Below are 24,542 nucleotides of genomic sequence, written 5' to 3'. Positions count from 1 at the left end.
TGTGTATTTTATCTAACGGGTGGCATCCATAAGTCTAAATATTGCTGTTATATTGCACAACCTTCAATGTTAAGTCATAATTCTGGTAAATTAGTTCGGAACGAGCCAGGCGGCCCAAACTGTTGCATATACCCTGACTCTGCATGCAATGAACGCAAGAAAAGTGACAATTTCCCTAGTTTAATATTGCCTGCTAACATGAATTTCTTTTAACTAAATATGCAGGTTTAAAAGATATATACTTCTGTGTACTGATTTTAAGAACGGCATTGATGTTGTGGTTAGGTACACATTGGTCCAACGACAGTGCTTTTTTCGTGAATGCGCTTTTGTTAAATCATCCCCCGCTTGGCAAAGTTGGCTGTCTTTGTTAGGAAGAAATAGTCTTCACACAGTTTGCAACCAGCCAAGTGGCCCAAACTGCTGCATATACCCTGACTCTGTTGCACAGAACGCAAGAGAAGTGACAATTTCCCTAGTTAAAAGAATGTTAGCAGGCGATATTAACTAAATATGCAGGTTTAAAAATCTATACTTGTGTATTGATTTTAAGAAAAGGCGTTGATGTTTATGGTTCGGTAGACATTGGTCCAACGACCGTGCTTTTTTCGCGAATGCACTTGTTAAATCACCCATTCGGCGAAGTAGGCTGTGATTCAATGATAAATTAAACAGGCACCGCATCGATTATATGCAACGCAGAACAAGCTAGATAAACTAGTAATATCATAAACCATGTGTAGTTAACTAGGGATTATGTTAAGATTGATTGTTTTTTTATAAGATACATTTAATGCTAGCTTAGCACCTTACCTTGGCTCCTTGCTGCACTCGCATAACAGGTAGTCAGCCTGCCATGCAGTCTCTTCGTGGAGTGCAATGTAATCGGCCATGATCGGTGTCCAAAAATGCCGATTAGCAATTGCTATGAAAACTTGAAATCGGCCCTAATTAAATCGGCCATTCCAATTAATCGGTCGACCTCTATGTAGTAACCAAAAGTGTTTAAACAAATCAAAATCTATTTTATATTCTTCAAAGTAGCCACCCTTTGCCTTGATGACAGCTTTGCACACTCTTGGCATTCTCTCAACCAGCTTCATGAGGTAGTCACCTGGAATGCATTTCAATAAACAGGCCTTATTAAAAGTTAATTTGTGTAATTTCTTTCCTTCTTAATGTGTTTGAGCAAATCACTTGTAGAGGTGGTATACAGAAGATAGCCCTATTTGGCAAAAGACCAAGTCCATGTTATGGCAAAAACAGCTCAAATAAGCAAAGAGAAATGACAGTCCATCAATACTTTAAGACATACATTTCAAGAACTTTGGGCGTATCTTCAAGTGCAGTCGCAAAAACCATCAAGCACTAATTTGAGATTTTTGTTCCAACCGCCCTGTCTTTGTGAGACACTGAGTAGGTGAACCGATGATCTACGCATGTGTGGTTCCCACCGTGAAGCATGGAGAAGGTGGTATGATGGTGCTTCGCTGGTGACACGGTCTGTGATTTATTTAGAATTCAAGGCACACTTAACCAGCATGGCAAATGACCCAAAACACACCTCCAGGCTGTGTAAGGGCTATTTGACCAAGAAGGAGAGTGATGTTCTGCATTCGATGACCTGGCCTCCACAATCACCTGACCTCAACCCAATTGAGATGGTTTGGGATGAGTTGGACCGCAGTGAAGGAAAAGTGCTCAGCATGTGGGAACTCCTTCAAGACGGTTGGAAAATCATTCCAGGTGAAGCTGGTTGAGAAATGCAAAGCTGTCATCCAACACAAAGGGTGGCTACTTTGAAGAATCTCAACTATACTTTTTTAGTTACTACATGATTCCATGCGTTATTTCATTGTTTTGATGTCTTCATCAATGTAGCACATAGTAAAGATAAAGAAAAACACTGGAATGAGTAGGAGGGAGGGGTAGTTCTTAATGTTTTGTACACTCATGGTATTTTCACTATGAGTTTGGAATAATACTGTGAAATTGTTACAATTATGATAAAGCCCTTTTAGTGTAAGATTTGTTTGAAACGACCGCCTGAAAGTTCTGCCTGTTTTGGTGGGAAGGATTTTTGGCCTGCCAGTAAATTAGTTAAATAGACCAATAAGAAAGAGAGTTTCAAACCTCTCAGCCAATAACAGCTAGTTTTCCCCTCCCCACTCAGACAACCAGACAGTCCTAGGAAAAATCTTAATTGAGAAATTGCTCTTTGCTAAGAAGCTATTTTTATTTTCAATGAAAATGGCCAAAAAGAAACAATCACAGTAAGGCACTTGATATCAAATCCTTTCAGGGTAAAAATGTAGATAAAATGTCTTCATTGGACCTTTAATACAAACACTTATCTTACCTTATCTACTCCTGCACTGAGAATAAAGTTGCCTTTCTTATTCCATTTGAGGGCAAATATAGGACCTTTGTGCTGGCCCAAGGTACTGGCGAGGTCACCTGCAAAAAACATGTCATGGTGCTTGGTTAGCAAGGGAACAGTACTTTAGACCATCTGTGAATCTGTTTAGAAATGTTGAGATGTGAAAGTTCTGACATTAAAAAAAAAGAGGCAATACGGAACTTTTGCCTTCGAGGTTGCTCTTGAGCCACACAAAGGGGTCCCCTAAATGGACAGAAATATTGTCCATAATGACCTAATTGGACAGAAAGCATCATTCCTCCCCTCGCCTGTGAGCAAAAGTTTATATTGTTCCCCTAAAACTAAGGATTCAAGCCAACATTTTACGTAAACAATTATCTTTAAATTGCTTTACCGTCTTTAGTCCATATTCTGGCAAAGCCATCGTACGAGCCTGTGGCTAGCAGCGTACCCTCACTCTGAAAGATAGAAATTCCTCAGTTAGTAATTTTTGGGACCAAAACCAAACCTTTTCAATAACCTGTAGTTCTGGGTTTCTGTTGCACCCCAAATTAGGACAAAACATGGCACTGATCCTAACTTGAGATTTATGTGAATTGCTCAAATCTTGGCTTAAATCTCCTGATGACAAACATTTGAGAAAGTCAGTTTTTCCTACATCTCGAGTTGTGATTTGGCCAAAAGTACTAAAAATGCTGGTTCAGTATCCTCCAGCAACTTTTAGATCAGGGAGAAATGACAGCCTGCTCTACTGTAAGTCTATATTCTGAGTAGCGGTAGTGAAAGCCCTGCATTTTCCATGGGAGGGAATGAAGCGGTCCCATATATCCGGTTGGGAAGCGCTGCCAGAGAATGCCTTTGGCAGCCAAGACACACACGCACACCAGAGTGTGTACACACACAGTCTGTCTGCCTCCACCCCTCAAACACACACTCTCTCTCTCTCTCTCTCTCTCTCTAACCCACATTCCAGTCCAGTGAGGTGACGTCTTTGTTGCTGGGTACGTCCTGACCCCCCTCCCGTATGCAGTGTCTCAGCACCAGCTGGGTGGAGCTGCCTGTGCCGTTCTCACTCAGGTTCCAGATCCGCGCCGTTGAATCCCCAGACCTGCGCGCGCGCACATACACACACATTACACACTGTCGTCTAAATGTGCAACTTCTTTGGCTGCTTGTCAGCCTAAAACATTGCAACATTAACCCTTTACACTCGTGGGAATTGGACTATAGCCATAGGGCTAAATTGAATCTTAAAATACTCTAGATACATTCAGTGAAATGACAAGACTAATTCCTGGAAGATGTGGGGTAGGAGGCCACATAGGATTTAAAGTGTTTGAGTGAGAGGACTAACTGGGGTCTCCAAGTGGCCACACACATCTCCAAAGTGTACGTAATTCCTAAGCATTTTCAATACACTTTTATGACTAAAAGAAGAGTCTTCAACTAAAAGTAACCGTTTTTTTTAGCTCTCCTAGCTGTGCCGTTGAGGAACTAGAGCAAGCACACTTGTAGTTGTTTAGTTTGGAATACAACCCTGCATCCCCAACATCACACAACTACTGTTGTTTACGCAATCCAAAAGCGGTCCATTTTAAATAGCAATCTGGATCAGGTGGGCATGATTTGAAAGCTTGCTCTATTGCCAACATGACTAGTTGAGTTATAAAATACGATCTTACAGTGTTAGGCTTTCACAAGGCGATTCAGAGAAACAGGTCGGAATTTTGGTGCGCATAGAAAAGAGTCATGAGTACATTTCAGGTGCATTTGCTGCGGCACGTTTTCGACACAATAAACCAACATCGGCTCATTTGGTTCGGAACAGAATCATTAAGCCTAGCCCTACTCACCAAACAGATGTCATGGCCGTAATTCATCATCACCATGCAACGTTGAATGTGGAATTGTCAATCCATTTAGAAAATCCCAAAGAACATGCAGAATAAACTAAATTGAACATCTGTCTGTGTATCCCTGAGAACATTGTCTTTCTACTCACCAAATTGAGCCTCGTTTTAAATAAATCACTCTTTGAGGAGAGAGCTCGGACGTCATGTATAGCAGGTTACTGTACAGCCACTACGTTCCAATTTAGGCACTTACTAGTGCCCAAATCTTCAATTTTCAAACTGTATAAGGGTACGTGTGTAAAGGGCTAATAAAACACACTTCTCAGGATTAAATTAGATGCGAGAGTACATAAACCTGCCAAATATACACATGCTTTATCTTAAGTTTACCACCAACACTCTGTTGTAAACTTCCTTGATTAAGTTCTACTCATCAAAATGTCAGTCAACGCATACTAATCATGAAAACTGCCAATGCTACATGAAGGGGGAATTTACTTTATGAACAATAAGCATTTATCTTTAGGCTGTCTTTCTCTAGAAACAGGGATAGAGAAGTAGAAGGAGAGGGAGACAGTGAGTGATAGAAGGGTGAGAGAAAAGGAGAGAGGAGTAGGAGAGAAGACACACAGTGAAACCAAAAGAGAGAGAAAGAGAAGTTAGAAAGAGAAAAGAAACAGAAGGATAAAGGAGTCGGTTCTGTACCCTGAGGCGAGCAGGTCATTGACGGGGTTCCAGGCACAGATGAACACCTCGGACTCGTGGCCTCGCAGCACCATGGCCTTGTTCTGGGGAATCGCAACATTCCTATCCACCTCCATCATGTCTGCATGGTGGTCTGGAGGGGGAGTGGATGGAATACACCATAGAGTTAGATAGAGGACTCAACTTTGTATCAAGCGGATTATATCCATCTTGTCCGCTTACCATCACATTGAGGTCTTGGGCTGCCCCCTAAATCTCCCAAATGTGCACTTGGACATTCCCTGATCATCTTTTTAAAAAGTGTGGGATTGATGTAAGCATTGGCTGAAGGGAGTTTCGACCACTTAAAATGCATGACGGAAGAAACGTCAAGATTTTCATTGGTCAGGCTTGTCGAGTAGCAGCTAAACCTATGCTAGTGTTAGTAGGAATGATGGAGAGTAAAAGGTAAAACAATCTCCATCATCAGTTGTGCTTAAACACAAGGAGGTGATTATGTAGGTCTATGTATTGTAAGTCATTTGTACTGTTTTTCATTTGTACTGTCCAATCTTAATTAATCTTAATTCCCTCTTCCAATAAATTCCATTTAATTCAATTCAAATTCCACGTCAGTCTTTGAATTCAGAGACAATTCAAGTCCTCAATTCCAATCCTCCCAATTCCAATGTTAGGTGAATTCAATTTCTAGTTCAAGAATTCCCCAAATTCCAATTCGATTTCAATTCCCTCAGGTCTTCAGGCCGATAACGTCAATGTTCAGACAGCTTCGCTATACTAGAAATATACAAAATCAGTTGAAATTATTTCAAACAAATCCTGCAGTAAATTTTTGATACTAAGTGCATTAATTTCATTAACTGCGTAATTGTTTTTACAATTCAACACAATTACAATTCCATAACTTGAATTCAATAGAATTCCCTTCATAAGTTAATAAAAATGGAATTGGAATTTCAAATAAAATTGGATTTGATCCCAGCCCTGGTTATGATATCATGTTAACTATTACGAAAGGGAAAAAAAGTCTAAAATTCAACAAAAATAAAAATGAGGTGTCATAATAAAAGGTTCTGCTCACTTGCTAAGGCGTGGGCACCATTCTCCTCGCCGTTGGCAGCGGTTCCACCCTCTCCATTCTTGGTGCTGCCGGGCTGGGGGCCCTGGGTGCCACTGGCGCTGCCAGCCCCGGCTGCCTGCTGCTGATGGGCCAGCTTTTCCCGGTAGGCCTGCTGCCGCGTCTGCACCACATCGGGCATCACAGCGTCGATCAGAGACAGCGACTCGATGGGCCTCCCGTCAAACAGAGTGCCATCCTGGATGACACGATACAGGGGTTGCAGCATTAGCTTTCAGAAATCTGCATTTTCAAAACGCTGACCGTCAAAAAAATCTGGGATTTAATCTGCATTTCATATAGGAATGGGCATTTGGCCTTTGACTGTACTCGCATGAGCTATTTTTAGAACAAGGAAAACAATGTGCACATTTATCTATATGCCAACAGTGCGCAACAATGCCTGTTTTATCAAAAAACCATTACAGATAACGAATCCTTATTGCTAAATCGCCTCATATCCATTTAACATTTTATTGAAACTGTAACTGGTTATATTATATCGTGGAACATAATCTTCAAAGTGGCGGCAGCTAGCCTAGTGGTTAGAGCGTTGGGCCAGTAACCGAAAGGTTTCTGGATCGAATCCCAGAGCTGACAAGGTAAAAATCTGTCGTTCTGCCCCTGCGCAAGGCAGTTTTAACCCTGTGTTCCCTGGGTGCCAAAGACGTGGATGTTGATTATGGCTGCCCCCCACACCTCTTTGATTCAGAGGGGTTGAAATGAAGACACATTTCGCGTTAACGCAGGATTATACGTTTTTCCACACAGAAAAGTACAAATTCAGCAAATTTTTGTCGTCATGAATTTTTACAATAGCCAACTTTGACTTTGTGGCTGTGGTAACTAGTGATAACCACAAAGTAGCCTATGAGGAAAATTACACAGTTATTCCAAAACTGCAGCTTGTTGTGGGAACACATTTCCCTACTTCAACCAGTCCATTTTGAATTTGTGCAAAAAAATGTAGCTTGTGTATCCCATCAGTCATCAGTTTTATACGCATTTACACCGAACGAAAGTACCAGAGGAAAGTAACCTACACATCAGTCAGAGAGCTGTCTGGTGGTTCAATGACAAGAGCAAATATATTTAATCCCAGTGGAGAAGTGCAACGGAATTTTCAATAGGAAGCACTTTAGATATCCGTTTACAAAATGAAGCAAGAACTTTTCTACATTTTAACGCTCCTTTTCTGTGTAAAAAAACGCACCATCCTGCATTAACGTGACCCGAGACATGTGGTAGGGTTTCAACACAGCAGTTGCCATTGACCAGTGATACAGGTTCAGAAACGTTTTCATTAAAAAAGGGGAATTCCACTCAAAAGTTCAAATTTGATGTTTTGTTCTTAACCTTTTAATATTTCAACAGATATGTCTAACATAGGGCTGGGCGATATAGCCTAAATATCATATCACCAAATGTTTCACTTTTTAGACAGTGTGACGCTATTTTATGTTTTTGACTAATAAAAGTTCTAGATATGACCCTAGGGTGGCAACACAAATTTTAAGTGACTGCAATGGGGATTTCTTCATTCTGATTGTTTTATACTGTTCAATCCAACTTCAAACCAAACCAAATTCAGCATTTTAAACCATTTCTGCATTTCTTGCACTTTTGTTACAATTTCCACACTGTGCCATGCAGGGCTGCATGATATGGGCACACATCTAGGTCTAGTTAATTGAACTGTTTGAATCATATAATTATTATTCTAATACTATAGGCGGAATATAGTGGGCAGGGAGCTCCTTGAATGCATTTATTTCTTTATTATTGAATGATTAAAACATACTTGCAGTAAAGCCACTCAACAACTACATCATATTAGTCATCTAACAGACTCCCATCCAGAGCGACACACACAAGCAACCAGGGTCAACGCCCTGTTCAAGGGCACGTCGACAGATCTCCCACAAGGTCAAAAAACGGGGACCTGAACCAGTGCTCCATCAGCCACCGGCCTAAGCTCCCAACCGCCAGCCCTCCAAGACCCCTCCCCCCCACAGATCCCCAAGAGCTGCCCCTCAACCATCCGAGACCCCCCTTCCCTCCACCCAGAAAAAAATATTCAATTTCTCCACCCCCCTATACACCAACAAAATGAACAAAAGAAAAAACAGAAAACAACAATGCAAAAAAAATAAAAAAAATATCAAGGACAACAAAAATCATAACAGCAAGGCCAACTGAATATGTTTGAGTGCATGTATGGCACTATTTACCTGTGTGTGTGTGTGTGTCCGTGTATGTGCAGATTTGAATGAGAGTGTGTGTATACGCGTGTACAAACACCAGCACGGCATCAGCCTCAGGCAAACAGGCATTAGCTGTAAAAACACTGTCCCACACCGTTCATTCAAACTTAAGTTTTGTTTTATTCAGACTTTTTTTATACTCATCTTTGACCATCATTCTATCCCCCACCCAGCAGGGTAGCCTAGTTGTTAGAGTGTTGGACTAGTAACCGGAAGGTTGCAAGTTCAAACCCCCGAGCTGACATGGTACAAATCTGTCATTCTGCCCCTGAACAGGCAGTTAACCCACTGTTCCTAGGCCATCATTGAAAATAAGAATTTGTTCTTAACTGACTTGCCTAGTTAAATAAAGGTGTAAAAAAAAAAAAAAAAACCTCCACTCCCACTCGTCTCCAATTCCACATCCCAGCCCTCAGCTTCCTTCAGATCTCTGCTGGCCACCCTCTTTGGATTTATACGCACCATATATCTTTCAACTATGCTGTGATATTTGACATAATCGAATAGAATCCAAAGATAGCGAGTTGAAGAGAAATACTTATACTAAGAGTATTAGTATATTATTAGATCTCCCAACAGCACTATTTATAGGGACAATTTTAGATAAATGTTCTGCATTGTCAGCCATTCCTGAACCTTAACCTGAGACCAGAAACAGGCTACCTGAGGGCAATACCAAAATAAATGGTCTATTGATTCTGTATCCTCACAACAAAATCTGCAGAGCTTCGATGATTGAATGCCCCAAATATTCAACATTATGTTGAAATTCTTATTATGTTGGAATTCTATATAATAATTTTATCTGAAAAGCACAAAGTCTTGAATCTTGGGTAGTTTTATAAACTCAGCAACAACAAAAAAGTCCCCTTTTCAGGACACTGTCTTTCAAAGATTATTTGTAAAAATCCAAATAACTTCACAGATCTTCATCGTAAAGGGTTTAACCTGTTGAGTGTAGGGGGCAGTATTTTGATGTTTGGATGAAAAACGTACCCAAATTAAACTGCCTATTTCTCAGGCCCGGAAGCTAAAATATGCATATAATTGGATAGAAATAGGATAGAAAACTCTAAAGTTTCCAAAACTGTCAAAATATTGTCGGTGAGTATAACAGAATTGATATTACTGGCGAAAACCTGAGGAAAATCCAACTAGGAAGTGCCTCTTATTTTGAAAACTCCCTGTTCCATTGCATGCCTTCCTTCCATTTAAAAGGGATATCAACCAGATTTTTTTTCCTTCCACATGGTGTGAACAGTCTTTAGAGACATAGTTGCAGGCTTTTATTCTGAAAAATTAGCGAGAATGATCACATCGCGTCAGTGGATGGCTGGGTGCCAGCAGTTTTGCATGCGCAAAAAAGACATTGCATTGTCTGCCCCATCGTGACCGCTCGAGCCTGTGGATGTGGATTTCTGAACAAAATGCGCCAACCAAATGGAGGTATTGTGGATATAAAAATTATCTTTATGGAACATTTATTGTGTAACTGGGAGTCTCGTGAGTGTAAACATCCGAAGATCATCAAAAGGTAAGCGATTCATTTTATTGCTTTTGACTTTTTTGACCAATCTACTTTGCTGCTAGCTGTTTGTAATGTTTTGTCTGCTGAGAGAGATGTCCTTATATAAACGCTTGGTTTGCTTTAGCTGTAAAAGCTTTTTTGAAATCTGACACGCGAGGTGGATTAACAACAAAGTAAACTGTGTTTTGCTATATTGCACTTGTGATTTCATGAAAATTAAATATTTTTAGTAATTTAATTTGAATTTGGCGCTCTGCAATTCAGCGGATGTTGACAAAAATGATCCTGCTAACGGGATGGGTTAAACACTGTTTCCCATGCTAAAACAATTAATGAACATGCACCTGTGGAACGGTCAATAAGATACTAACAGCTTACAGACGGTAGAAAATTAAGGTCACAGTTATAAAAACTTAGGACACTAAAGAGGCCTTTCTACTGACTCTGAAAAACACCAAAAGAAAGAAGCCCAGAGTCCCTGCTTATCTGCATGAATGTACCGTAGGCATGCTGCAAGGAGGCATGAGGACTGCAGATGTGGCCAGGGCAAAGCCTAAGAAAGCTCTACAGGGAGACAAAAACGGACAGCTGATCATCCTCACAGTGGCAGACCACGTGTAACAACACCTGCACAAGATCGGTACATCCAAACATCGCACCTGCGGGACAGGTACAGGATGGCAACAACAACGGCCCGAGTTACACCAGGAACGCACAATCCCTCCATCAGTTCTTAATCGAATTAATCGAACAAAAGGACCATTTGTGATGTTTATGGGACATATTGGAGTGCCAACAGAAGAAGCTCAAAGGTACGGCATGATTTATATTTTTATTTCTGCGTTTTGTCGCGCCTGCCGGGTTGAAATGTTCTGTCTTTTGTTTATGGAGGTGCTATCCTCAGATAATAGCATTGTTTGCTTTCGCCGAAAAGCCTTTTTGAAATCTGACATGTTGGCTGGATTCACAACACGTGTAGCTTTAATTTGGTATCTTACATGTGTGATTTCATGAAAGTTTGATTTTCATAGGAATTTATTTGAATTTGGCACTCTGCATTTTCTCTGGCTTTTGGCCAAGTGGGATGCTACCGTCCCACATATCAGAGAGGTTAATGCAAGACAGGAATGTCAGTGTTCTGCCATGGCCAGCAAAGAGCCCAGATCTCAATCCCATTGAGCACATCTGGGACCTCTAATGAAACTGATTTACTTTCCTATTTATGCTATTTTTATTCCTCTGCCAGTTTTGATCCTTTATATTGGGCAGACAGACCAGTTCCCTACATCCTACCTGCCTCCTAACTGCTTGGGGTAACGCTGTAATAAATTGGTTGTACTCTTGGATTGAGCAGACCTTCCCATACAATTCTGATAACTCTACCATTCCAATCTACAATATCATTTAAAAACAAAATACCCCTTTCAAACATCTTTCCCATAAATACAGGTATTTTATCAACCAGCACGTTTAAGTTCAGCCATAATATTTGTTGTGCATTGTTGTTTGACATGAAAATGAATGAATTATTGACAGGATAGGAACCAAAGTGTTGGTCAATTTTTCCAGGGGACCGTAATGAGATGTTCTTAACCTATATAGCTAACATATGTTTCACCTATTCTTCTCTGATTTAAGAAATTGTTGCACAAACAATATGCTTATCTAGGCCTACACCAGCACTGGTACCAGGCTGTATTAGCTTTATACATTTGTTCTGAGTCTTAGTATATTTAGCAAGCAAGCTAGCTAGCCAGCTAACTAGCGATTAGCATCTAAAAATATTTATTTTAGTCACAAATGGCTAAGAAAATACAAACTAGCAGATAGTGTATCTTACTGTCTGCAAACTACTATTAGTTTGTGTAATTATATAACACATGGAAAGCAGCAGAGTTTTCACCAACATCTTGTTCCATCTATCTGACCATGCAGACTGCCGAGTGAACGGCAAGAAAGTGTCCGTGACTCCGTGGTCGAACATCTACTCTCTCCTTGTGCGACAGGGGGCAGGGCTTTGTGTTTGGAAGTGGCATGCAGGAGGGAGAAAGACGACTCAAGTAGCAAACGGAGTAAATTATAAAAACAGACATACCTGCCTGAGTTGCGTATCACATTTAACCAACCAAACATTGAAATACCGTTAGATTGTAAAGTAAAACACCAAACCGGGCCATGCATCAATCCCGGTATATAGTAAAATGTGGTATACCACCCGGTGAGTTTGGGGTACAGTCAGTAAATAGGAAAGTTAGCGTTGTGGGTACTGACCTCGTTGATGCTGACCTCTGCCTCCACGTACTGCAGGCCCTTCTGGATGATGGAGATGAGGGCAGCAGGGGGAACCAGGGCTCCGTTGATATTGGACTGGCTGATGTGGCTTTCTATGCCAAAGGTGAACGCCGAGTGGGAGAAGCCTGGCAAAAGGATGGGGCGAGAGGAAGGGGAAAATGAGTTGCACACCACTGTCCTTCAAATCACCACACCACTGTGTCACTATGTTTACATTCACCTTGCAGAGTTTACACTCTGCGGGCAAAACTGGTTTAAATGATGTCATAATAATGTAATTTCAACCAATGTCTGGTTGTAATAAACATTTCAACTGGCTTTGCCCGCTGGGCAGCACTCAGTTAAGATTCATTTTGGGGATTATGGTAGCTTAAATGTTTGCGATATTAAGCATTTTCCCTGGATTTAAGCTAGATAATTTGCAGATCTGATAATAGAAATGTATTGCTTTCCCAAATAGTTCAAAAAACTATTTTCAAAAGGGTGAGACACTTATTTCCAGAACCGACTCAGCACAATGTAGTCGGTAGCTGACTCTATAACCACTCCTATCTGTCATATTTTTTTTATTTATCCGAGACAGTCATGGAAAGTCTTGGTCCTAAGGCCTGGAGGGAAGCCAAAGTAATTCCGCTACCCAAGAGTGGTAAAGCGGCCTTTACTGGTTCTAACAGCAGACCTATAAGCTTGCTGCCAGCTCTTAGCAAACTGTTGGGAAAAAATTGTGTTTGACCAAATACAACGCTATTTCTCTGTAAACAAATTAACAAAAGACTTTCAGCATCCTTATAGAGAAGGGCACTCAACATGTACTGCACTGATAAAATGACTGATGATTGGTTGAAAGATTGTGGGGGCTGTGCTGTTAAGATTTCAGTGCAGCCTTTGATAATATTGACCATAACCTGTTGTTGAAAAAAGGTGTGTGTTATGGCTTTTCAACTTCAGTTCTGATTCCACAATTTGGCAATCTAATAGAACTCAAAGGGTTTTCTTTAATGTGAAGTGTGGTGTACCGCAGGGCAGCTCTCTAGGCCCTCTATTCTATTTTTACCAATGCCTGTCACTGGTATTAAACAAAGCATGTGTGCCCATGTATGCTGATGATTCAACCATATATGCATCAGCAACCACAGCTAATGAAGTCACTGAAACCCTTAACAAAGAGTGGCAGTCTGTTTTGGAATGGGTGGTCAGTAATAAACTAGTCCTGAACATCTCTAAAACTAAGAGCATTGTATTTGGTACAAATTCCTTATGTACTATACCACAGCTGAATCTGGTAATGAATGGTGTGGCTGTTGAACAAGTTGAGGAGACTAACTTACTTGGCGTTACCTTCCATTGTAAACTGTCATGGTCATAAAATATAGATTGAATGGTTGCAAAGACGGGGAGAGGTCTGGCAGTAATAAAGACATGCTCTGCTTTTTTGACACCACACTCCAAAAAGCAAGTTCTGCATGCTCTAGTTTTGTCTAATCTTGATTATTGTCCAGTCGTGTGGTCCAGTGGTGCAAGGAAAGACCTAGTTATGCTGCAGCTGGCCCAGAACAGAGCGGCACATTTTGCTCTTAATTGTAATCAGAGGGCTGATATAGATACTATGCATGCCAGTCTCTTGGCTAAGAGTTGAGGAGAGACTGACTATCACTTCTTTTTACAAGGTCAATTCAATTGATTGGACATGATTTGGAAAGGTACACACTAGAGGTCGACCGATTATGATTTTTCAACACCGATACCGATTATTGGAGGACCAAAAAAAAAACGATGCCGATTAATATGCCCATTTTTTTATTTGTAATAATGACAATTACAACAATACTGAATTAACACGTATTAACTTAATATAAATTAATAAAATCAATTTAGCCTCAAATAATGAAACGTTCAATTCTGTTTAAATAATGCAAAAACAAAGTTTGAGAAGTAATATGTGCCATGTAAAAATGTCTGCCATGTAAAAGTGTTTAAGTTCCTTGCTCAGAACGTGAGAACATATGAAAGTTGGTGGTTCCTTTTAACATGAGACTTCAATATTCCAAGGTAAGAGGTTTTAGGTTGTAGTTAATATAGTATTTATAGGACTATTTCTCTCTATACCATTTGTATTTCATATACCTTTGACTATTGGATGTTCTTATAGGCACTATAGTATTGCCAGTGTAACAGTATAGCTTCCGTACCTCTCCTTGCCCCAGGAACACAGACAACAGCCACACTCGAAGCATCGTTACCCATCGCTCCACAAAAGCCGCGGCCCTTGCAGCGCAAGGGGAATAACTACTCCAAATCTAAAAGTGAGTGACGTTTGAAACAGTATTAGCGCATACCCAGCTAACTAGCTAGCCATTTCACATTGGTTACACCAGCCATTAGGCTGATAGGCTTGAAGTCATAAACAGCACTGTGCTTGCGAAGAGCTGCTGACAAAACGCACGAAAGTGCTGTTTGAATGAGTGATTACGGGCCTGCTGCTGCTCAGTCAGACTGCCCTATCAAATCAGACTTAATTATAACATAATAACACACAGAAATACAAGCCTTTGGTCACTAATATGATCGAATCCGGAAACTATAATTTCGAAAACAAAACGTTTATTATTTCAGTGAAATACGGAACCGTTCAGGAATTTATCTAAAGGGTGGCTTCCTTAAGTCTAAATATTCCTGTTACATTGCACAACCTTCAATGTATGTCATAATTACGTAAAATTCTGGCAAATTAGTTCGCAATGAGCCAGGCAGCCCAAAAGGTTGCATATACCCTGACTCTGCATGCAATGAACGCAAGAGAAATTACAATTTCACCTGGTTAATATTGCCTGCTAAACTGGATCAGTAGTTATAACTAGTGATTATGATTGTTTTTTATAAGATAAGTTTAATGCTAGCTAGCAATTTACCTTGGCTTCTACTACATTTGTGTAACAGGCAGGCTACCGTGGAGTGCAATGGTTAGAGCGTTGGACTAGTTAACTGTGCAGTTGCAAGATTGGAACCCCTGAGCTGACAAGGTGAAAATCTGTCGTTTTGCCCCTGAACAAGGCAGTTAATCCACAGTTCCTAGGCAGTCATTGAAAATAAGAATGTGTTCTTAACTGACTTGCCTAGTTAAATAAAAGGTATAAAAAAAAAAAAATTAATCTGTGAAAATCGGTGCCCAAAAATACCGATTTCTGATTATGAAAACTTGAAAATCTGCCCTAATTAAAATCGGCCATTCTGATTAATCGGTCAACCTCTAGTACACACCTGTCAGAGCAAAAACCAAAGGAATTGTCCGTAGAGCTCAAAAACAGGATTGTGTCAAGGCACAGATCTGTGAAAGGGTACCAAAAAGATTCTGCAGCATTCAAGAACCCCAAGAACACGCTGGCCTCAAAATCATTCGTAAATGGAAGAAGGAACTGCTGGCCGCCCGGCCAAACTAAGCAATTGGGGGAGAATGGCTTTGGTCATCTTCCTGACCAAACTTCCCTGACCAAGAATCCAATGGTTACTGACAGAGCAACTCTGTGGAGATGGGAGAACCTTCCAGAAGGACAACCATCTCTGCAGCCCTCCACCAATCAGGCCTTTATGGTAGAGTGGCCAGACGGAAGCTACTCAGTAAAAGGCAAACCTGGCACCATCCCGTGGGGATGATTTTCAGCGGCAGGGACAGGGAGACTAGTCAGGATCAAGGGAAACATGAACAGAGCGAAGTACAGAAAGATCCTTGAAAAAAACCTGCGCCAGAGTGCTCAGGACCTCAGACTGGAGCGAAGGTTCACCTTCCAACAGGACAACGACCCTAAGCACACAGCCAAGCCAATGCAGGAGTGGCTTCGGGACAAGTCTCTGAATGTCTGAGTGGTTCCGCCTGAGCCCGGACTTGAACCCAATCTAACATCTCTGGAGAGAATTGAAAATAACTGTGCAGCGATGCTCCCGATCCAACCTGAAAGAGCTTGAGAGGATCTTTAGAGAAGATTGGGAGAAACTCCCCAAATACAGGTGTGCCAAGCTTGTAGCATCATACTCAAGAAGACTCGAAGCTGTAATTGCTGCCAAAAGGTGCTTCGACAAAGTAATGAGTAAAGGGTCTGAATACTTATGTAAATGTGATATTTCCGTTTTTATTTTTGCAAACATTTCCAAAAAAACGTTTTTTTGCTTTGTCATTATGGGATAGTTTGTAGATTGATGAGGATTTTTAAAAATCCATTTTGGAATAAGGCTATATAATGTAACAAAATTTATAAAAAGTGAAGAGGTCTGAATACTTTCCGAAGGCACTGTAGATCAGATGTGGGTCTTACCTGACTCTTGCAGGTATCTGTACACCAGGAAGTTGACCTCATCACTGCTAATGCTCATTTTTAATCCTGGTGGTCAACGAAGGGAATGGGAGCCTAGGAAGAGAGAGACACACCCACAGTTACAACACAGCCTGACAAAATATGAATGCTGTACAGCTTGTGTTATACTCAGATACTTATTTACAGATTAAAACAAGACACTTCAAAACAAACCCAGTGCCTTTGTCATGGTTGAACATTTGAACGCTTGCCGATGGACTTCAGTTTACCACTACACTGATTAGTGACGAGGCATCTAGTTGGAACTGAGCTTGCTTTTGAATTTGGGAGTCTTGGAGTGGCAACATTTACAGTCTAGACGACATGTTGAAAGTCAATGGATAGTAGATCCATGCAAATACCCTGAGTCAATAAAATAAGGTGTAAAAATGACAAACTCACAACGCAGAGTTCCACACTAACATTTTCCCCTAGTGGCACTGGTGCCTCTAACTGTGTCAGTTAGTGGCACCAGCCCATGATCTGGTGGCACCCCCTAAACATATTTGCAGTGTCAAACATGCCTGCTTGTCGAATATCTCATCCCAAAATCAGGGACATCAATATGGAGTTGGTCTCCCCTTTGCTTCTGTAACAGCCTCCACTCTTCTGGGAAGGCTTTCCATTAGATGTTGGAACATTGTTCCAGGGACTTTCTTCCATTCAGCCACAAGAGCATTAGAGAGGTTGGGCACCGATGTTGATTGCTTAGACCTGGCTCGCAGTCAGCGTTCCAATTCATCCCAACAGTGTTCAAAGGGGTTGAGGTCAGGGCTCTGTGCAGGCCAGTCAAATTCTTCTACACCGTTCTCGACAAACCATTTCTGTATGGAAATCGCATTTCGCACGGGGCAATGTCATGCTGAAACTGGAAAGGGCCTTCCGCAAACTGTTGCCACAAAGTTGGAAGCAAAGTTTGACACTAGAATATTAGAGGACACACAGGCCATTTTGAAAATGAGAAATAGCTTTTTAGGGGCAGTCTCTCTCTTTAATAGCAACACTAGTGGCTTCCAAAGTTGTGCTTTTCCCCCCATTGTATTTTGAAATATTGTACAATAGGGCTGGGGATTGCCATTGACCTAAAGATATTATCACGATACCTAGGTGCCGATACGATATGTATTGCGATTCTCACAATTCTATATGTATTGTGATTCAATACTGCGATCTGATGCTCCAAACATACTGCTCATTATGTCTGCTGCAGGAGAGAGCATGAGAAAATTAGTTTGTCATGGAAATAAGTGCTGAAAACTAGGCTCACTATTTAAAAAGATGGACAACAAGCTATAGGGTGTAAAATACCAGCATTTTGGCACTAGTACAGCTGACTAGCGTTGGCTAATATCTAAAAACCGACACTTTGACTCCTCCAAGTACCAATATAATAGTGTCCAAAATTAATATTGTCCCCCCCCCCCCATTATACAATCATGAGGGGGGACAGAGTGTGAGGCTTGCACATTAGGGCAGACACTTTACTGTTTAACAAATTAATGGTTTTATCTGCCCCAAAATTTGAACCTTTTGATTGAGGTGTCCAAGTAGAATGTTTCAGCTTGCACCAGTGCGACCAATTTAAAAATGTTTACTTGCACAGCTAAGTCAAAGGGTCACAAAATGTGACGAAATGGTCTCAGTCTGTAGCCCTGCCAACAGATGACATAACTCCACTATGTAACACCATATCAAAATGGGCAAGCCTTTTGATCCCTTACCTTGCCTGACCTACTTTGGGGAAAATTCATAACACTCTGTGGTTACGGCCAAACTTATCATTATCAATTGGCAGTACAATCATGGAGTTAAATTCCATCCTGGCCCTTAGGCAAGGCACCAGTTTCCATTCATTACCCCCACAACTGGAAATAATTACTGAGCCCTCCTTAAGAGGGCAGGCTGACTCATGTGGACAAAACCACTGGGGGAAAGGAAAGGTGGGGGGGTTTAGGAATAACATCCCGCATAGTTCGTATTCCTGATGTGTATTTATTCAAGTGAGCCACACACTGTTTAAACAGGACCGTGGAAAGAAACAGGGATGTGTAGGATGGCTGGATTGGAATTTATAGCACTTCATCATGCTAGCCCACTGAAAAGTACACACCAAGACCAGAAATGATAGCTAATGGTAAACAAATCAAGAGAGCCTTGGACTCTGGAGAATGCGATGCACTTCACGACACACAGACAGAATCATGACAATGGTAGGAATGGGATCGTGTTGCAATATGTGGCGTTAGTCACGGGTACAGCTGATGGGTTTGGTTCATTCAGTACATTCAGGATAACCCATAGGAGACACCCATAGTTGGTCCTATTCACATTGACTATGAGGGGTGAGGTTGCTGAGAAACAAGCAGTGTGTCTACATTTTAAGATATACAGTTGTAGTCGGACGTTTACATACATTTACACTCAGTTTCACAATTCCTGACATTTATCCTAGTAAAAATTCCCTGTCGTAGGTCAGTTAGGATCACCACTTTATTTTAAGAATGTGAAATGTCAGAATAATAGTAGAGAGAATGCTTTATTTCAGCTTTTATTTCTTTCATCACATTCCCAGTGGGTCAGAAGTTTACATACACTCAATTAGTATTTGGTAGCATTGCCTTTAAATTGTTTAACTTCGGTCAAACGTTTTGGGTAGCCTTCCACAAGCATCCCACAATAAGTTGGGTGAATTTTGGCCAATTCCTCCTGACAGAGCTGGTGTAACTGAGTCAGGTTTGTAGGCCTCCTTGCTCACACATGCTTTTTCAGTTCTGCCCACAAATGTTCTATAGGATTGAGGTGAGGACTGTGTGATGGACACTCCAATACTTAAGTACAGTTGAGGTCATTGTCCATTTGGAAGACCCATTTGTGACCAAGCTTTAACTTCCTGACAGATGTCTTGATATGTTGCTTTAATATATCCACATAATTTTCCTACCTCATGATGACATCTATTTTGTGAAGTGCACCAGTCCCTCCTGCAGCAAAGCACCCACACAACATGATGCTGCCACCCCCGTGCTTCACGGTTGGGGATGTTATTCTTTGGCTTGCAAGCATCCCCCTTTTCCTCCAAACATAACGATGGTCATTACGGCCAAACAGTTCCATTTGTGTTTCATCAGACCAGAGGACATTTCTCCAAAAAGTACGACCTTTGTCCCCATGTGCAGTTGCAAACCGTAGTCTGGCTTTTTTTAATGGCGGTTTTGGAGCAGTGGCCTCTTCCTTGCTGAGTGGCCTTTCAGGGTATGTCGATATAGGACTCCTTTTACTGTGGATATTGAAACTTTTGTCCCAGTTTCCTCCAGCATCTTCACAAGGTCGTTTGATGTTGCTCTGGGATTGATTTGCACGTTTCACACCAAAGTACATTCATCTCTAGGAGACAGAACGCGTCTCCTTCCTGATCGGTATGAGAGCTGCGTGGTCCCATGGTGTTCATACTCGTTCATCTGTACAAACAATAGTACGCGTGGTACCTTCAGATGTTTGGAAATTGCTCCCAAAGATGAACCAGACTTGTGGAGGCCTACAATTTTTTCTGCAACCTTGTCTGATTGTTTTTGATTTTCCAATGATGTCAAGCAAAGAGGCACTGAGATTGAAGGTAGGCCTTGAAATACAACCACAGGTACACCTCCAACTGACTCAAATTATGTCCATTAGCCTATCAGAAGTTTCTAAAGCCATGACATAATTTTCTGGAATTTTACAAGCTGTTTAAAGGCAGTCATCTTCTGACCCACTGGAATTGTGATACAGTGAATTATAAATGAAATAATCTGTCTGTAAACAGTTGTTGGATTACTTGTGTCACGCACAAAGTATATGTCCTAACCAACTTGTCAAAACTACAGTTTGTTAACAAGAAATGTGGAGTGGTTGAAAAACGAGTTTTAATGACTCCAACCTAAGTGTACGTAAACTTCTGAACTTCAACTGTAGATCCTGAGAATTAAATCTAAAAAGTGTATTTTATTTTCACACACACACGCGTGTTATATGCCGAGTACAGTGCTCTTCTCGTGTCCCATACCAATAACAGGCAGGGTCCCTTTCCTTGATTCCACACCGCTCTAAACCCTCAGAGGTAGTAGTCACACCTGTGGTGAAAGGGGCATTATTCTTACCAAACCACATGACCTTTGATTTAAAGGTGTTCAGAACAAGGTTAAGGTCAGAGAAAGCTTGTTGGACACCAAGAAAGCTTTGTTGTTGAGCATTTAACACAAAATCTGGGAAGGGGCCAGCTGAGTATAAGACTATCATCTGCATATAAATGGATGAGAGAGCTTCCTACTGCCTGAGCTATGTTGTTGATGTAAATTGAGAAGAGTGTGGGGCCTAGGATTGAGCCTTGGGGTACTCCCTTGGTGACAGGCAGTGGCTGAGACAGCAGATTTTCTGACTTTATACACTGCACTCTTTGAGGTAGTTCGCAAACCAGGCCAAATACTCCTTAGCCGGCCCACAAGAATGGAATGGTCTACCAAAATCAAAAGCTTTGGCCAAGTCAATAAAAATAGCAGCACAACATTGCTTTGAATCAATTGCAATGGTGACATTGAGGACCTTTATTAAGGTTGCACTGACACATCTTTAACCTGAGCGGAAACCAGATTGCATACCAGAGAGAATACTATGGACATCAAGAAATCCAGCCAGTTGATTATTACGTTTTCCCAACACATTTGATTAACAGGGCAAAATAGAAATAGGCCTATAACAGTTAGGATCAGCTTGATCTCCCCCTTTGAATAAAGGACAAACCGTGGCTGCCTTCCTGGCAATGGGAACCTCCCCAGAAAGGAGAGACAGGTTAAAAAGGGTGGAGATAGGCTTGGCAATCATAGGGGCAGCAACTTTAAAGAAGGGTCTAAACCATTGGACCCAGATGTGATTTTGGGGTCAAGTTTCAGGGGCTCCTTTAGCACCTCAGTGACTGCTTGCAGGGAGAAACTTTGTAGCGGGGCAGGGGAAACAGAGGGAGAAGCATTGGTGATAGTCACATTAGAAGGGGTAGGAGATGAAGAAATGTTAGATGGCCAAGGAGGCATGTCTGAGTCAAATAGAAATCCTGACTTAATGAAGTGGTGATTAAAGAGCTCAGCCATGTGCTTCTTGTCAGTAACAACCACATCATCAACTTTAAGGGACATGGGCAGCTGTGAGGAGGGTTTATTCTCCAGGCCTTTAACCCCTTTCCAGATCTCCTTGGGGTTAGACACACAGAGAGTGGGCCTTAATTAAACCTCTGATATGAAGAGAATGTCCCTGGAACCATCGATCCTCAGCTCGACTTTATATCGGAGATGCTAACTATGGCGTTGTTGTTCAAAACATCAATAAAATAACAATGAAATGCCAGCCATTCTAGCCTTGGACCATTTCTTTCCCTCCACACATTTCAGTGGAAAGGATTATAGTCTGTTTGTATACAAGCCTCTCTGTGGGCTATACTGTAGCTTCTACTGTATCTCACCTTTTGCACTTTGCCCAAGGACAGCACTCTCTCTCTGAACACGAGGCCCAAGGCTATAAGTATGAATGCATTAAAACAGCACAGTTTGTATGAGAGTTTATGTGTAGGAATGCATGTCAGATACAGCTCGAGAAGCCAAGCCAAAATGGGTTGAGGCATTTATTAATGGTCATGGCTGTGTATTCCAACTACCCCACGCAAATATTTACAGCGTTTGGAGGACAGAAAGTATTTTTTGATGTTTTTTTTCCTAGGGCTGGGCAATATGGCCTTTTCAAACTTATCAGTGATTCACAACATATATATAAAAATGTTAAGGGTCAATACACTATTTCAAACAGTCAGGAATAATCTAATGAATTCCGGCCTTGTAAAATTATACCTAGGCTAAATATAAGATCCACTACAAATGAAAATATTATAACATGCTTTGTTGCAATAATCACTGATCTGACTTTCAAGTCTAAGAAAATTCCCTTTTTGTTACAAATTTAACCAGAACCACTGATAATGGCCAACTTCTTACCAGGCATTATAGAACATTAACACAGGTCTCAAACAATCTCTCAAGCACAAGCCCACCTGGTAGTGAGTAGCCAGCTAATCTTTATATTTAAAGTTTAGCCAACTTGGATCTACAGTGCATTCGGAAAGTATTCAGACCCCTTGACTTTTTACACATTTTGTTACGTTACAGCCCTATTCTAAAAATGTATTTTTTTAAATATATATCCTCATCATTCTACACACAATACCCCATAATTACAAAGTGAAAATAGGGGGTTTAGAAATATTTGCAAATGTATTATATAAAAAACAGACATACCTTATTTACATAAATATTCAGACCTTTTATGAGACTTGATATTGACCTCAGGCGTATCCTGTTTCCATTGATCATCCTTGAGATGTTTCTACAACTTGGTAAATTCAATTGACTGGACATGATTGGGGCGGCAGGTAGCCTAGTGGTTAGAGAGTTGGGCCAGTAACCGAAAGGGTGCTAGATCGAGTCCCCAAGCTGACAAGGTAAAAATCTGTCATTCTGCCCCTGAACAGGGCAGTTAACCCACTGTTCCTAGGCCGTCATTGTAAATAAGAATTTGTTCTTAACTGAATTGCCTAGTTAAAAAACATTTTAAAGAATCATTTGGAAAGACACACAACTGTCTATATAAAAAGGTCCCACAATTGACAGTGCATGTCAGAGTAAAAACCAAGCCATGAGGTCGAAGGACTTGTCCTTAGAGCTCCAAGACAGGAGTGTGTCGAGGCACAGATCTGGAGAAGGGTAAATAGAACAAGTTTGGAACCATCAAGACTCTGCCTAGAGCTGGCCGCCTGGGCAAACTGAGAAATCAGGGAAGAAGACCCTTGGCTCTAGAACCCGATGGCTCTAGAGATCTTCAGTGGAGATGGGAAAACATTCTAGAAGGACAACCGTATCTGTAGAACTTCACCAAATCAGGCCTTTATGGTAGAATGGCCAGACGGAAGCCACTCCTCAGTAAAAGGCACCTAACAGCCCGCTTGGAATTTTCCAAAAAGGCACCTAAAGAACTGACCATGAAACAAAAATGGAACGCATTGGCCTGAATGCCAAGCGCCACGTCTTAATCTTAAGGAAACCTGGCACCATTCCTACAGTGAAGCATGGTGGTGGCAAGCATCATGCTGTGGGGATGTTTTTCAGCAGCAGAGACTGGGAGAAGTCAGGATCGAGGAAAATAATAATTGGGAAAAGTACAGAGATCCTTGATGAAAACCTGCTCCAGAGTGCTCAAGACCTCAGACTGGGGTGAAGGTTCACCTTCCAACAGAACAACAACCCTAAGCACACAGCCAAGACAATGCAGGAGTGGCTTCGGGACAAGCCTATGAATGTCCTTGAGTAGCCCAGCCAGAGCCCGGAGTTGAACCCGATCAAACATTTCTGGAGAGACCTGAAAATAGCTGTGCATAGCTGACGCTCCCCATCCAACCTGACAGAGCTTGAGAGGATCTGGAGAGAAAATGGGAGAAACTCTCCAACTACAGATGTGCAAAGATTGTAGCGTCATACCCAAGACGATTCAAGAATGTAATCGCTGCCAAAGGTGATTCAACAAAGTACTAAGTAAAGGGTCTGAATACTTGTGATGTAAATGTGATATTTCAGTTAATACATGTGCAAAATGTTCTAAAAACCTGTTTTTGCTTTGTCATTATGGGGTATTGTGTGTGTAGAATGATGAGGAGATGTATATATTTTTAAACCAAAATCAAATTTAGGAATAAGGCTGTAAAAAAATATGGAAAAAGTCAAGGGGTCTGAATACTTTCCAAATGCACTGTATTTGTTTGCTAATGGACACACCTTCCTGTCCATCTCCAACTGTTTGAACAAAAGCCTGATCACGGTGTTTAGATGTGGAAATCAAGAGCCCTACCTGGACAAGAAGATGCTTATTTCTCAGAATGAGTTGACAATTCCTTAAATAAATGAGTATTTGTATGCTCTTTGCACATTTACAAAACACAGACTAGACAGCTAGCGCATAACCGTCTGGCTAAAATGCTGCTAACGGTA

At 41.2% G+C, this 24,542-nt stretch overlaps 1 protein-coding gene across 4 annotated transcripts in view; it reads right to left on the bottom strand.

Moving 5' to 3' along the window:
* The window catches only part of LOC112260201 (F-box-like/WD repeat-containing protein TBL1XR1), a 33,448-nt gene that overhangs the window by 6,424 nt on the left and 2,482 nt on the right, over positions 1 to 24,542 (bottom strand). For 3 of the 4 annotated variants that reach the window (XM_024435123.2, XM_024435124.2, XM_024435122.2), the window contains 8 exons: positions 16,447 to 16,539; positions 12,119 to 12,264; positions 6,020 to 6,254; positions 4,939 to 5,071; positions 3,347 to 3,488; positions 2,775 to 2,838; positions 2,582 to 2,623; positions 2,360 to 2,457 (listed from right to left, as the gene is read on the bottom strand). In XM_024435123.2, the coding sequence (XP_024290891.1) occupies positions 2,360 to 2,457; positions 2,582 to 2,623; positions 2,775 to 2,838; positions 3,347 to 3,488; positions 4,939 to 5,071; positions 6,020 to 6,254; positions 12,119 to 12,264; positions 16,447 to 16,504 (918 nt within the window). In that variant the 5' untranslated portion in view covers positions 16,505 to 16,539. The remainder of the gene's footprint in view (positions 1 to 2,359; positions 2,458 to 2,581; positions 2,624 to 2,774; positions 2,839 to 3,346; positions 3,489 to 4,938; positions 5,072 to 6,019; positions 6,255 to 12,118; positions 12,265 to 16,446; positions 16,540 to 24,542) is intronic. The other variant, XM_024435125.2, reaches the window with a different exon arrangement.

This window comes from Oncorhynchus tshawytscha, linkage group LG10, assembly GCF_018296145.1.
Source record: "Oncorhynchus tshawytscha isolate Ot180627B linkage group LG10, Otsh_v2.0, whole genome shotgun sequence".
Lineage (NCBI taxonomy): Eukaryota > Metazoa > Chordata > Actinopteri > Salmoniformes > Salmonidae > Oncorhynchus > Oncorhynchus tshawytscha.
This window is presented reverse-complemented; position numbering and strand designations above follow the sequence as displayed.